Source organism: Neoarius graeffei, chromosome 8 (assembly GCF_027579695.1).
Source record: "Neoarius graeffei isolate fNeoGra1 chromosome 8, fNeoGra1.pri, whole genome shotgun sequence".
Taxonomy (NCBI): Eukaryota; Metazoa; Chordata; class Actinopteri; order Siluriformes; family Ariidae; genus Neoarius; species Neoarius graeffei.
In genome coordinates this window covers 68714521-68730180 of record NC_083576.1, presented here as the reverse complement: position 1 = coordinate 68730180, position 15660 = coordinate 68714521, and the positions used below count along the sequence as shown (strand labels likewise).

The 15660-nt window shown below is 40.5% G+C and overlaps 1 protein-coding gene across 2 annotated transcripts in view; it reads left to right on the top strand.

Moving 5' to 3' along the window:
- Positions 1 to 15660, top strand: part of atp8a1 (ATPase phospholipid transporting 8A1) — a 318944-nt gene that overhangs the window by 117321 nt on the left and 185963 nt on the right. Inside the window, exons 7-10 of one of the 2 annotated variants that reach the window (XM_060928098.1) lie at positions 2784 to 2857; positions 7901 to 7970; positions 12320 to 12447; positions 15268 to 15379. In XM_060928098.1, the coding sequence (XP_060784081.1) occupies positions 2784 to 2857; positions 7901 to 7970; positions 12320 to 12447; positions 15268 to 15379 (384 nt within the window). Of the gene's footprint in view, positions 1 to 2061; positions 2136 to 2783; positions 2858 to 7900; positions 7971 to 12319; positions 12448 to 15267; positions 15380 to 15660 lie in introns of both variants that reach the window. The other variant, XM_060928097.1, reaches the window with a different exon arrangement.

Sequence of the window (15660 nt, the reverse complement as noted above, 5' to 3'; positions counted from 1 at the left end):
TGAAGACTTTGTACTCGCGCGTTACAATGTGTGATCAGTGACCCGTACGGTAAGCTTGACCCATAAGATGGCCGCCACTAGGGAATCCCTGACTCTGTGACGTCATGTGCAAACTATGTATAGCTGTCACATAAGCAGTAATGGGTGCTAACTTGTCTGGTGAATGTTCCTTAACATTAACCATAAACATTTAAAAAGTGTGTTCATGAGAAAAATAAATAATAATGGTAATGCTTAGCAAATGTATAGAATAAGCAGAATATCAAGGTAGTTCCTGTTTATTGCTTATAACAGCTCTAAACAGTTATTTCTTCAGAAATTGTCTTGAAGTTAATAAGACAAAAAATAAAAATAAAAAATCTGAGGAACAATTAAGCTTGTGTCTCTGTCCTGAAAGTTAGTTTTACGTCCATCACTGGAGACCATTACAATGGGGTGTTTTGTGTGTGTTTTTTTTTTTTTTTTTAAATCTATTTAAGTTCCCACCTAGCCTAGTAAACTAGACCCACCCGCCTAGCGGCCAAAAATATTTTTGCCTAGCGAGTGGGTCTAGCCTCGCACCATATAAACAAAAACACCCTGGGCATCAAATCGTGCCCGCCAATCACAACGCAAGGTTTTTGTTTGGATTCTTTGGGCAGTCTTTTGCAGGAGTGACAACAAAGCTGCGCAACGTTGGAGAAAGCACAGCAGGAAAGATGGGTACCGCTAGTGAACAGCGCGTGTTTGACTCCGCTTTGGAATCAGTTTTAGAAGAATTAGACTTGGGGTTTTCGTTGAAACATGAGCAGGAAGAGGCTCTCCGCTCATTCCTTTTCAAGAAGGACGTTTTCGCTGTTTTGCTGACCGGCTATGGCAAAAGTCTGATCTACCAGCTGGCTCCGCTCGTAGCCAAAAGGATGGGGCTAGTTTGTGCAGTACGAAGAATTAATAAACAGCTTTGAAACATTACTTTTTGATTGTTTCTTATTTTCCCGTTATTTTAAATTTAAGGGCAATTATTTCACCAAACACCACTAAATAAAAACTCTCAAAACAGTTTAAGCAAACCCTTGAAAAACACTTTGAAAAAAATAAGTGTATGTTAAGTATGTGGTACAGACTCCAAACTTGTGGTCATTATCTCCAAACTTCTTAATATCTAGAACCTGTTTATTAATTAATACGCATTTTGAAAAATTATTTATTTCAAGGCCTCCCCCACTGCTTTCTGTCGCTCTGACTACGTCACAGTCACTGTTGCACTGATTGGTCAGAGCGTTGGCCTATACGCACAGAGACAGTTTGAAAGACAGCGGTTTGTTCCTCCCACACCCGTCGGAAATGTCTACGAGCGAGGCCAGACTAAATATTCACATTTAGTCTGGCTTGCCAGGCTAGTTCCCACCACAAAATCTCCAAGTTTTTACTATAGCAATAACAAGTGCATTAATATAAACCTGGGATCTGCTTGGAGTCTGGCACAATTATCAGAACTGCTCTTAGAGAAAATGAATCCCAGTCAGAATTGAGAATTTAACAGTGACCATGGTGTAAATAATTTTATGCATTTCTTCACAGGATTCAACAAATATCAACTTAAAGCTTGCATGTTTTCTGGGTTTTTCCCCCCTCGGTACAGGGGAATGTGTAGAAATTCACAGATGATGCTGTGAAAATTCTGCTCTGTTCCTCAAACAACACTTTTTTTTTTTTTTTCTTCTCCCCCCCAGGATAAAACCCCATGAACTGTGGAAGATGACTAATGCCTTTTTTTTTTTTTTTAAATCGCAGCGGGCATGTAAAACTAGCTGTCTGTCTGATTCATAACCTGTTAGGAAGTACCTTTTTTTTTTCTCTTGTTTTTCCTTCCAGCTGTGTTTAATGAGATGATTAGAAATGTATACTCAGACAAAGAAATGTTCCTTCCTAAACGTCTTGAAAAATGTTCAGCTTCTGTGTCATGTCAGGACACTTGGCTTATAAATTCTGAATTTTTTAAAAACTTTTTTTTTTCTTCACCCCTCAGACCTGGTGATTCAGCGTAACCCTGTGTGTTAATAACTAGTGTGTTTCTTCCAGGTAGTGGTGGGGGATGTAGTTAAAGTAAATGGCAAAGATTACATCCCTGCAGACACTATACTGCTGTCATCCAGGTAGACACTGTGCACGTTACTGCTGGTCTAAGCAGAGACGTTGCCCCTTCATCACCCCATCATGTTCAAACACCTTGCAAAAGGAAGTGAGGCATACTCTAAACACTAACGTGTAGTATAAAGATATTGAGGGTATTTTATAGCTAAATATAGGATTTGAACCTCGGTTTGCAGTCGGTTGGTGATGAACACGCCCTGACCGCACTGCTCAAAGCCGCACTTCCTTCACAAGGTGTTCTGCCACTGAGCCGCTCTCAGGACGTGCCGTCTGCGTTTTGCAGTTTTTCCTTTTCATTCTCAAAATCCATTTGTCAACCTGCTGTAAATCTGGACAAAGTCCTCATTCGTGCTCTTGTAAACTGGATTTATGGTCCATCGCTGAATTTGATTATGGTTTCGTTCACTAGCCATACTGTATGACGGTTTTACCCTCAGTACAGTCACTGCGTGTTTTTTGTTATTTATTGGTTTGGCATTTTTGAAATGGTTTTTGAGAACGAAACATGGAGCTGGATGTTGTTTCCTCCTTCTGTACAAATTAAACACATCTGTTTCTGTGTCTCTCTTCCCCTTGTTTGATTCTGTGCGATCTTTCCATTTCCATCGCCCCTACCTTCACTTCCTCCCCCTCCTGCTGGGTAATTTAAGGTGTCGGTAGGGGAGGTAGTGCGAGCATCCAACGGAGATCATCTCCCAGCTGACCTCATCATTCTGTCGTCCAGGTCAGGAACAGTGATGGGCTGCATGAGTGCTGTGGGGGTGGGGGGGTATCTGGGGTCGAGCAATGCACAGGTGGAGGGATGCTGCTGGTTTGACTCTTGCGTCTTTTTTTTTTGGCCTTCTGCTTTCCATGGTCGTCTGCCTTGGCTGTCAAAGCTAATTATAGCAACACTGATCTGATATTAGCAGGTTTAGCTTTGAGTCAGATTTAAAAAAAACAAAACAAAACCCTTTGCTTTCTGTTTACAGAAACAATTACTGGTCAGTTAAATCTAGATCTGATATTTTATTCAAATTTGTTTGTCAGATTTGTAATTAGGGATGCATCAATACCATTTTGAGTAGGAGTACATGCTTTGTCATCTCTCCTATCAATACTGATTCCAAGATGAGTAAACTACTTGGTAATAATTAATCAGGGACATCCGAGAACATTTTTATTTAGCTCGGTTAGTTTCTTAATAGCCATGTGAGGTTTTTACACTTGGGGCCAGATTTGCTAAAGGTTTGCGGCTAGCCTCGCTGTGAATGTATTTGTTGTAGTTTCCCTATGAGACTGCAAGATTTGTGGTAGGATTAATATTTAAATGAAATCGTGCAACGTGATTTGACTAAGGTTTGCGGTGATCAGTGTACTGCTAATTGCGCCATTATCGAACGCCAAAAAGAAGCATGTCTTGACCTGTTTTGTGCCTGACATGGTTGTGCTGGTCGCTGCCAGAAGGAAGCACCACAGAGAACAAAGCGCACATGGTAGAAGGGAGAGAATTTTCTCTGCTCATGGTGTTAATTTATTTGGAGTGCCAGAGGAAGATGTTCTCAGAACATCAATTGCCAAATTGCGCTTTTCTTAATTTGCCCTGCAGCTGTTTATGACCCCACGCTAATTTGTGCTGCTCTTGGTACATTGCATTGGCCATTATTACAGTGAATTGGCTGCGTCTGTAATTATTATCCCCTGCCCAAACGAAGTTTGGCGGCGGATATAGAAACTGGGTCCGTCTGTCCGGTCATGCTTTCATTTCCAGGCCGTATCTTTTTAAAACTACTGAAGATATGTTCATGAAACTTTGTATACATGTGAACTGGTTCCTTTTGCTATTTTTTTTTTTTCAAATTTTTACACACAAAATTGATTTTGACTTGGTTTCTGCGAGCAATTGGGCGGCACGGTGGTGGTGTGGTTAGCACAGTTGCCTCACGGCAAGAAGATTCTGGGTTTGAGCCCAGCGGCTGGCGGGGGCCTTTCAGTGTGGAGGTTGCATGTCCTCCCTGTGTCTGCGTGGGTTTCCTCCACAGTCCAAAGACACGCGGTTAGGTTAATATGGGACGGCCTTGGGCTGAGGTGCCCTTGAGCGAGGCACCTAACTCCCAACTGCTCCCCGGGCGCTGTTAGCATGGCTGCCCACTGCTCTGGGTATGTGTGTGTGTGCTCACTGCTTCAGATGGGTTAAATGCAGAGAGGAATTTCACAAGTGTGTGATGAATAAAGTTGTTTTTGTTCTTCTAACGTTCATTTCTGGAGCATATGTCCAAAACTATTCATGATACGGATTTGAAACTTGGTGTACGTGTTAACAAGGTGATGTAGATGTGCCTTTTCATACTAAGAAATTTGAGAAATTTAAATATTTCATGTTTCCATGGAAACAATTTCAGGCTTAGTGTCTCAGGTTAGTCTTGGGGTAGGTTTTGTTTCCGGAGCAGAACTTGAAAACGGAGTGCTATGGTCTTGAAAGTTGGTATACGTGTTGATTAAGTAATGTATATGTGCCTTTTGATACTAAGTAATGTGAGAGATTTTCATTTTTAGCTCACCTGGACCAAAGGTCCGGTGGGTTTATGCCACGGGCTGCTGAGGTCAGTGTAAAGAGGTAGGGTTGGTTTCCTGCAGCAGAACTTGAAAAATGTGACACAATGTCTTGAAACTTGGTATAGAGTTGGTATATAGGGTGGGGGATATAGATGACGGTGGTCTTGTTTTGCATATTGTTAATAAATCTCCTGCAGAACTGGCCATGTCCATATATATATATATTTTTTTAAATTGTGGTCTTGCGCTAATTCACTCTGCTTAGTGAATTTAGCTGTTTAGGGGTGGCACGGTGGTGTCATGGTTAACGCCATTGCCTCACAGCAAGAAGGTTCTGGGTTCAAACCTCACGGCTGAGGGGGGCCTTTCTGTGTGGAGTTTGCATATTCTTCCCGCGTCTGCATGGGTTTCCTCCGGGTGCTCCAGTTTCCATGCAGATTAGGTTCCAGTCTCAAGCCTGGATAGATTGGGAAGGAAGAGCATCTGGTGTAAAACCTATGCCAAATCAAATTATGTGGAACAGATCTGCTGCGGCGACCTCTAAAGGGAGCAGCTGAAAGAAGAGTGAATTTAACCGCCAGGCTACTGAATTTGTTTGGTAACCTAATGTTAGCTAGTTGGTTTTAAATAAAACCAACTAGCTACCAACAGTAGCTATGTTTGTTACGTTAGATCAAGTAGTAGGATTTCGCCACTTTTGTGCTTCTGTACAACTGTAAAAGTTTTAGTTTGGTCATCATTCACCAGTAGTGGCTGACTGCCATGAACAACACACTGGGTCAGAGGTATTCTTGGTTATTACAGACTGATTATTGTCTGTAGACATTTCCCCCACCCATCAGTACTTGTAGCTTTGGTTTGCTGCCATAGGCCTCTGCAGTGAACTTGCTTTTGTGCTGAATTGAAGTTTCCAACATTTTATCAGGTTACTCTGATCGTGTTGATCGTGACGTACGGCCAGATCGTCTCGTCGTCATCCTGTGGTATTGGTCTTTTTATTTATTTATTTTCCTGGCAGTATGATAAAATGGGCATGGTATCAGACTGGTACCTGATGCCCGTATCAGTATGGATGCATCCCTAATTGCAGTTTGTATTTCCGTTAGTTATACTTTACGTGTAGTACACTTTACTGAAAGGCCTTGAAAGAAGTCTGCTGGCTGTGAATGGCGTGTACACTGAGGTAGTGCATGGCTGCATGTTGCTAAATGAACACCGTTTTAGCTCTAACGACACTGTATCTGAGATCTGTTGGAGAATTGAATAGAATATAAAAGACTGGAACACCGATACTTTTGAGACACCATTGACTCCTTTAGTTAGAGACACTGTTTTGGACACGGTCATTGTGTAGCTGAAGGATATAATTGGATATTATATAAAGGCAAACTGCATGAACCAAGAGGATACGGATAGTTCTTTGACTATTATATTTAATAAATATATAAACCTCTCTGTGGTTTAGGTATTGAGGCAGATTCTACCGTAACTGGATCCATTAACCACTTGCCCACAAAATAAGAAATTTTTCTTGTCCTTTTTTCAGTGAGGTAATATTTTCAAGATTGAAAATATGGTATTTGGTCTTCTAAAACAGCACGTCATTTAAAAATACACTGAGTATATCAATAAAAGATTTTTAAAGAATAAAGTTCTATTTCTTTGACATATCTGACAGACATAACTCCCATTTTAAAAATCCCTTTCATTATCCCTGTTGCTATCGTCAGTGAATTTCTGTCAGATGACCTGACGATAGACTCGGCCATTATGGATCTTTGGTAGTTATCGTGTGGAAGCAGGCTTTATCATTTTTGGGTGTCAACAGATAGAGTTGAAATAGATTAACAGCGAAAAAACTATTTCGTTCACGAGAGAAGCCCACAGTTATTTTTAAAAAATGCTATCGTCAGTCTGATGCACCTGACGATAGCAAAATTCAAGCCCTCGCCACGCACATGTTGACTGACGCAAAGAGGAAATTCTACTGCGCATGATTTTTGTGACAGCAGACATTTACTTCCGGGCAAGACTTGGAGTTCTGACAGCTAGATTTCATCAAATAAATCAAGGCAAGATTTTCCGTCAGCTATCCTGACGATAGAAATTTTTGACGATAGAAACATTGAGAATATATTTGTGCGTCATATTTAAATTTTTCTGGAGGAAAACTATCGCAAGTTGAGATAAATCAGAGCCACTTGCGACCCTTTCAGCCGACAGGCCATTTCAATGTGTTATTTCCCCGCGAAAGTGACCCAGTCGTGTCTATCGTCACTGTTCTGACAATTATTGTTGATATTTCAATTTTGAAAATAAATTTTATCTTTTTTTATTTCAATATTTTATTTTATTATTTGGTTCTAGTGATGAGGTATTTAATAATATTACTAAATTTGTCAGATTAATAATGTAAGAAACAGTTTTGTTGCTATGGTCATCTAGAGTGTCTGTCAGAATATGATGGTAGACGTTAGTTTGTCAGATTTTGATGATAGAAACCGATGTTTCTATTGTCGTTTAGCATGTCATGTCAGGCTTTTATTAATTAGTTACCAGGACTACTGTCCTAAAATTTACTGTCAATGTCCAAGACCCCAAATGCTACTAGAAAAACTTAATAGAATGATCAAAATAATCAATTCAGCAATTTAAGGAGATGGGACTTAACTGGCCTCTGTGTTATGGTAGAATCTGCCTTACGCTTTTGCATTCAGTGTTAACATTCCGTCTGTGTGCTGCGTCACCGTTGCATTCTCCTTTGTTGCATGATTGTGTAACTAAACTAGAAAACAGCTCAATCCAAGACTTGTTTAACAAGCAAAGATGTCAGCGTGCTGCATTTTTGGGAGTTTTGTAGATGTGCAGAGGCGAGTTGGCTTTAGAAGTGTTGGTATGTTTTTGTAGCTGCAGAAATGTTCGCGTCTTTGAGGCCTTGTGGCTTAAAAACAAGATTTTCTACGTTGTGCGTCATACACCTGACATCTTTGGCTTTGAGTCTTGCATTTAGCGCTTTCACCAGCCCACATTTGTAACCTAATAAATCATACAAGTATCCAGACTTTTCTGTGTGTAACATTTGTGTGATTTGAATGTCATTACCGAATATTTAACATTTATTCACTGGCCTGTAAAACTAATCATAACATTTTAAAGATTTTCGAGTGTCTGATGATCAGTTTGTCTCGAATGCTAAATTTCCTTTATAATTATACTCTTTACTGCATTATAGTGAACCTCAAGGAATGTGTTATATAGAAACCTCAAACCTGGATGGAGAAACCAATCTCAAAATCAGACAAGTGAGTATTTTATTTTTATAAGCACCACCTCTCAATAGGAGCTCTCTTTCTCCCCCCCGAGACATGTCGTTAAATTTATCGGTCAGGGGTTTATACTAGACTAGTTGTCAAAGTGATCTAAGGTTTACTTTGATGATGTGAAATATCGCTCAGGACAAATCGCTCATTTTTATTATTTTAATATTTACCATTTGATCTCAAACGCATTAAAGCGGCAAGAAATTGCACTGATTAACTTTTGACGAGGCACCTGTTAATTGAAACGCCCTTCCAGGTGACTTCCTCATGAAGCTGGTTAAGACAATGACAGTACTTGTCAAAGCCATATAAGGCTTATTTTTCAATATATAGTGCTTTGATAATGTGAAATGTTGCTCAGTACAAATTATACATATGCAGTAGTACCAGTCAAAAGTTTGTACACCCCTACTCATTCATTCATGGGTGTTTTTTCTGTATTTTGACTATTTTAAGACATCAAAACTTTGAAATGACATATGGAACATGTATGGAATTGCGCGGTAAACAAAAAGTATTAAAAACAGTGTTTCATGTTTTAGATTCTTCAAACTAGCCACCATTTACCGGTACCTCGATGTCTTAAAATAATAATCAAAATACAGAAAATGCCCATGAATGAATGAGTAGGGGTGTACAAACTTTTTTTTTTTTGACTGGTACTACTGTATATGTATAATTTGTACTGAGCAACATTTCACATTATCAAAGCACTATATATTGAAAAGTAAGCCTTATATGGCTTTGACAACTATCGTCATTCTTAACCAGCTTCATGAGGTAGTCACCTGGAAGGGGGTTTCAATTAACAGGTGCCTCGTCAAAAGTTAATTAGTGCAATTTCTTGCCGCTTTAATGCGTTTGAGATCAAACAGTACATATTAAATAATAAAAATGCAATAAATATCTATTATTAATAATAATAAACCATTGAATTAGTAGGTGTGTCCAAACTTGACTGTGCGCTTGGGTATTTTTCAGCGCATCTTTTTGAAAATTCATTTTAAAGTGTATTTTCCATATGCCGCTTTACATTTTAAATCTTTCATGCATTTGATTGACTATTTCAGAAATTGCTTATCTCCTGGGATTTTCTCACACAGCAGTCTCAAGAGTTTACACAGAATGATAAAACACCAGGTGATGCTTTTCTGATCTCCAGCTGTTCAGTTTTAGTGAGTCTGTCCAAACTGTAGCCTCATGGACGTTCCACATCAACATTCCTGATCTTGGGTGGTGTTTACATTAGACCGTATCCGTCTCGTTTTCATCGCGGATGCACTGTCCGTTCACATTAAAACGCCGGGAAACGACTCCACAGGCGGAACAACTTGAATCCGCCAGGGCCCACGTATTCAATCCATTACGTATCTGATCCGGTGCTGTGTGAACATTGAGGAACGAGGATACGCTGTGCTGAGCTCTAGCTGACGTCGTCATTGGACAACGTCACTGTGACATCCACCTTCCTGATTCGCTGGCGTTGGTCATGCCACGTTGGTCATGTGACGCGACTGCTGAAAAACGGCGTGGGCTTTCACTTCCTGCTATTTGTCCCGAATCACTGCTCGTGCGCTTCACTCGCGCGCTCTGTGAGCTGCGCAGGGCCGGAGTGCGCACCCTCCAGAGGGCACTCGCTGTTCAGGGCGGAGTGATTTGGAGCGCAGGATGCCTGCGGAGCCGAGCGTATCCGTGTATTGGCGTTGCTGTGTGCACGCGAATCGTGTATTGGCGTTGCTGTGTGCACGCAAATCGTTTTAAAAACGTTAATCTGATGATCCTCTGATACGGTCTAATGTAAACACTACCTTGGCTGACAGGGGTGGAACCTGATATGGCCTTCTACGGTCATCGTCCGTCTCTACCTCAACATTATTCCTCTTGTACCGCTGAAATGTTCTAAGTATTGCGATTTTTTTTTTTTTTTCACACCTTTTCATGTTTTGTGTTTTCTGAGATGCTTTTCTGCTCAGCATGGTTGTAAAAAGTGGTTAGTTGAGTTACTGTAGCCTTCCTTCAGCATGTAACGGTTCTCTGATCACAGGGTGTTTTCCACCTGCAGAACTACTACTCACTGGATGGTTTTTGTTTTCTGCACCATCCTGTGTAAACTCTAGAGACTGTTGTGCATGAGATCGGTTTCTGAAATAAACAAATCGGTCCTTCTGGCACTAACAAGCAAATCACTATGATGTTTAAAGGAGAACTGAAGCCATTTTTAAACTTGCTTTATTTCTTAATTAACGTGTTATTCAATTACGTTTTCGGTTTTAGTAACCTTATATCTTGACTCATATCGGCAACTAATTGCAATTAAATATTATACTTATCGGCCTATTCGGTTTTTAGCCATGTTGAATTTAGTTCATTTGGTCCACGGCAGGCGTCGCTTATCCGCGCGATCTTCACGAGACTTGTGCGAGACTTCGAAACGTCAAGTGTCAGCCAGGTGTCGGTGCCGCCATTTTTGAAAACTGTTTTCCAAAGAAATATTACACAAAAACGAGTTTAAATGACGATTACTGCCTACTTTCTTTCAAACTTTCCTGACTGCTATCAAAACAAACACAACTTCTGGCTTGATTACATCAGCATTCGAAAGAGGGCGCGCGCGTCTTTTGACAGCGTTGGCAGATGTCAGTCACTTTGATTTCCGCTGTACGTTTTACTTCCGTCTTACGATGTCTCGCACAGGTCTTGACGAATCTCATTTACAGACATTTGCTTTGACATATGGGCTGATATATTACATAGCATATTTCAAACACTCAGAACTCGCTATAGCAGGGACAAAATAGCTCTCAAAAATGCATTCCGATATTTAATAAAATGAGAATTTTGATGATAAAAAATTTGCCTTCAGTTCTTCTTTAATCGTGTACATTTACTGAAGCTCTTGACCGTCATCTGCATGGTTTTAGTATCGAACAAAAGAGCTCATATTGTTTACATTCTAATAATAACTACTTGGTAGCAGTTCCTCGGGAGATCATGCGTAAACTGCAGGGTGTTTTTACTTATGCTGCACCAACTTTATGGAACAGTCTTCCTGCTTGTCTTCGTGAAATCAAATCACTGTTTTTAAACGCAAATTGAAGACGCATTTGTTTAGGGCTGCATTTTGACTTCATGAATGAATTTTATTATTCGTGGCTGTATTGTTTTCTCTTATTGTACAGGGTGTTTCAAAAAATTAATCATATCACAATCTAATAACTTTGCCAATTCTCGTTCAGTTGACATCAAATTTTTAACAGCATGTGTAGAAACAGGTCAATATTTTATGTTTTAATGTTTTTTGTTTTTATCTTTTTAGGTATAGAAATGCCATTCACTGGAAAAGAAAAGGCGTTTTGTGTGTTAGAGTCCGCTCGAACAAGACTGTGCAGCGTGCATTTATAAGAGAGAGAATTCTCTAAAAATGCACCAACTGCAATGCAGATTTGGACATGGCACAAAACGTTCAAAGAGGAAAGCTGTCTGTGCCTCAGGCAGTGCGTATATTGAAAATTTGCAGAATCGTGCATGGAATCCACATCCCTTTTTGAATTTCTCATTCAAATTTTGAGGAATAAATCTTGTATTGCTCAACGTTAAGCCTGTCCAGTTTCATTTGCCTCGACTATGTAGTTTCTGGGATATCTCATCTCATCTCATTATCTCTAGCCGCTTTATCCTTCTACAGGGTCGCAGGCAAGCTGGAGCCTATCCCAGCTGACTACAGGCGAAAGGCGGGGTACACCCTGGACAAGTCGCCAGGTCATCACAGGGCTGACACATAGACACAGACAACCATTCACATTCACACCTACGGTCAATTTAGAGTCACCAGTTAACCTAACCTGCATGTCTTTGGACTGTGGGGGAAACCGGAGCACCCGGAGGAAACCCACGCGGACACGGGGAGAACATGCAAACTCCACACAGAAAGGCCCTCGCCGGCCCCGGGGCTCGAACCCAGGACCTTCTTGCTGTGAGGCGACAGCGCTAACCACTACACCACCGTGCCGCCTTTCTGGGATATTTGCGTCTCAAATAATATCACATTTTTTTGAAACACCCTGTATTTTAATTGTATATTGTAAAGCGCTTTTGATCCTGGTATGTAAATGGCGCTATAAAAGTTAGTAAATTATTTTCTGCATTGCACCGATGCCACATGATTGAGCAGCAAACAGGAAGTTAAATAAACTTGCCAGTGCGTGTATCTGTATAATATTGATTAGGATGCAAACTCTCCTCGTCTTTGACTCTTTACATTGCGATCATGGCTTGATCTCTAGAAAAGCTTATTGTGATGCTGTAGCACATTTCTTTTTAATTATTCCTAGGGCCTTCAGGTCACCTCTGAGATAAAGGACATCGACAGTCTGATGCGTCTGTCTGGTCGTATGGAGTGCGAGAGCCCCAACAGACACCTGTACGAGTTTGTAGGCAACATCCGTTTGGATGGACACAGGTGAGAGGGACAAGGGGACACGGCGTGAGTTTAGAAAGGGTCAGGTGAGGCGCTGACGGAAGAGTATTCACAGGGTGTATTACATACACTTGAAATATTGATCAAGAGGAGTCAGATTTATGAGAGAAGAAGCTGAAATATTAATGATGGAAATGTCCTCTGCATGTCGATGTTTTTAGACATTGTGTTCTGAATGAGTGCCTGAAGATGATCACTGCACTAAAATATTCTGTTAAAGCTTCATTTGGTTTATAATTTTTTTTTTTTTTTTTTTAATTGAGATTATTTATTACTTTTTAAAGCTGTGATTGAATTTCAGAACTAAATGTACCTTGATAGAGCAGTGGTCCCACAGCTTCCTTTCTTTTCTTTAGACATTGTTGATGCATATATTTACCAGCTGGGAGGTCCGTATTGTGAAACACCGTGACCAAGGTCTTGAAAGTACTGAGCGAAGCCCTCTGGGCCGAGGTCAGTATTCAAGGCCAAGGTCACGGTATTTCACCATACGGACCGACCTTAAGCTGGTAAATAATATATTTATTTTTTTCTTTACCAAATTCTAACAGAAAACGAGAGCGCCCGAAAGGGAAAACCGAGCCGAGCCGCCATTTTGAATCCTCATTCACGGCTGTAATGCAAGTCGCTTCCTCCTCGGTATACAAGTGCACTTCCATGGCAGGGAAAAAAAAAAACAACTACATTTTGCCGCCTGTGTAGTCCCCTATTTATACAAAATTGAGTCATTCAGGATTCAGCCATGTTTTTGCTCGGCGTTAGCAAGTTAGAGGTTTTTAGCTTTCTCCTGAAATGTTTTCTTTTATTTCTTCTTCCTCAGGGTAGTAAAACTCGCTTTCGCTGTGAACACTGTCATTATCGCTATCCATGCTGTAAAATTAATGCTATTCTCCTGAGAAATGCTGGCAAAAATTTATAAGATTTTTGATAATCTTATAAATAAATCTTAAGTGTTGACAAAAATTGCTACTATGTTGTTTGTTATGAACAAGTGAGTCGCCAGAGGTCCGTAACTGGGGTCCGTACCATAGGATACCGACCCGCTCGTCAGCCAATCAGAGCGCAGGATTTAATGAAAAGCGCACTGCGAAAAAAATAAATTCCAGAAAGTTCCAGTGGATTTTGTTGTATTGTTTTTTGTGGTAAAACAATCGTACTCCTTTTCCCCAAAGTGTTAAAGGAGAACTGAAGGCAATTTTTTTTTCATCAAAATTCTATTTCTCTCATTTTATTAAATATCGGAATGCATTTCTGACAGCTATTTTGTCACTGCTATAGCGAGTTCTGAGCGTTTGAAATATGCTCTGTAATATCAGTCCATATGTCAAAGCAATGGCCGTAAACGAGATTCGCTGAGACCTGTGCGAGACATCGTAGGACGGAAGTAAAACGTACAGCGGAAATCAAAGTGACCGACATCTGCCAACGTTGTCAAAAGATGTGCGCGCCCTCTTTCGAATGCTGATGTAATCAAGTCGGAAGGTTTGTTTGTTTTTTGATAGCAATCAAGAAAGTTTGAAAAAAGTAGGCAGTAATCGTCATTTAAACTCGTTTTTTGTGCAAGATTTCGTTTGGAAAACAGTTTTCAAAATGGCGGCGCTGACACTTGACGTTTCGAAGTCTCGCACAAGTCTCGATAAGCAACGCCTGCCGTGGACCAAACGAACTAAATTCAACATGGCTGAAAACTAGTGCTGTCAAAAATGTTGCGTTATTAACGCGTTAACTTGACTCAATTTTAACGGCGATAATTTTGAACTTGGAACAGAGACTTTGCTTAGAAAACCGATAGCAGCTAGACTGTAATGCCACGCCACGCACAGCCAGAGTCCTCTGCCCCCCCCCAAGAACCAGCGCGGGCAGGGCGCGCTAGTAGAGATGGGATTTATGGCTCTTTGATGGGATCCGCATCTTTGTGATCCGTTCTTTGAAAAGAGACATTCAAAAGACTGGCTAATTTGGCTCTTTATTAAATATTTATTCAGTTTTAAGAAGACAGCGTCTAAAGAAGCCAGATCCCTCTGAAGTGTAAACTCAATGCTATCCCAGAAATCCTTCCTGTAATATGCAAATTTGGCTGCCTCTGATTGGACAGCGCGACGCATCAACAGACAAAGTGTAAAAGTACAAAATGTGTTAAGTGAGCTGAAACAGTAAAGATCAGATTCAATGCAATATTTATCAACGAACAACTTAAACTTAATATAATAGTGTACTTTATATTATAATCAAGCATGTCAAGCCTACCGTCACTGTGTAACCTGTCTCTCTGATTAGAGTTGTAGACTAACTCAAACAGTAGATCATTTCACTCATGGTTCTCTTGCTAGCCCTGCGCCGGTGCTCGGCTTAGGTTTCACTTTGCAGTGGCTGTGTCAAGACATGTTATGCTTTGCAATAAAAAACAAAACAAAACATTGGTACAAAGCAAGCCCATTCACTTTTTTATGCTGATAAGAGAATTACAATGTTTTTTTATGTGACAAAAATGTGCGATTAAATTGCGATTAATCGCGAGTTAACTATGACTGTCGCGACATTAATCACGATTAAATATTTTAATCGCTTGACAGCACTACTAAAAACCGAATAGACAGAGGAGTATAATATTTAATTGCAATTAGTTGCCAATACGAGTCACGATATAAGGTTATTAAAACCGAAAATGTAATGGGATAACACGTTAATTAAGAAATGAAGCAAGTTTGAAAATGACTTCAGTACTAGTGACTTCCTATCATCCTGCCGAAGTATTACTTTTTAACTGTGTGTGACTGTGTACCCGTTTATTTCTTAATCCAGCACGGTGCCGCTGGGTCCAGATCAGATCCTCCTGAGAGGCGCGCAGCTCAGAAACACACAGTGGGTGCACGGCATTGTGGTTTACACAGGCCACGACACGAAGCTCATGCAGGTGAGCCTTCTCATCTCATCTTCCATCGCATTTCAGTTAAGCACGTTTCTCGACAGAGGATTTCCTAAAGGAGCGTTTAAACGCCCCAAGAGTTTGCCGAAACGGCAAAGCAGTAGTCTGTTGCAGAGGCAGTTGAGGCTGATGACTGCAGATGCTGATGTATGATGGAGTTAAACACCCTGCTGTGTCAGTGTGCACATGCTTTATTCATCCCCATGCTCTGCACAACGGAAGCCGCAAAGGCCTTGTCTGTTGATTTCTGTTCAGTCTAATTCGTTTCA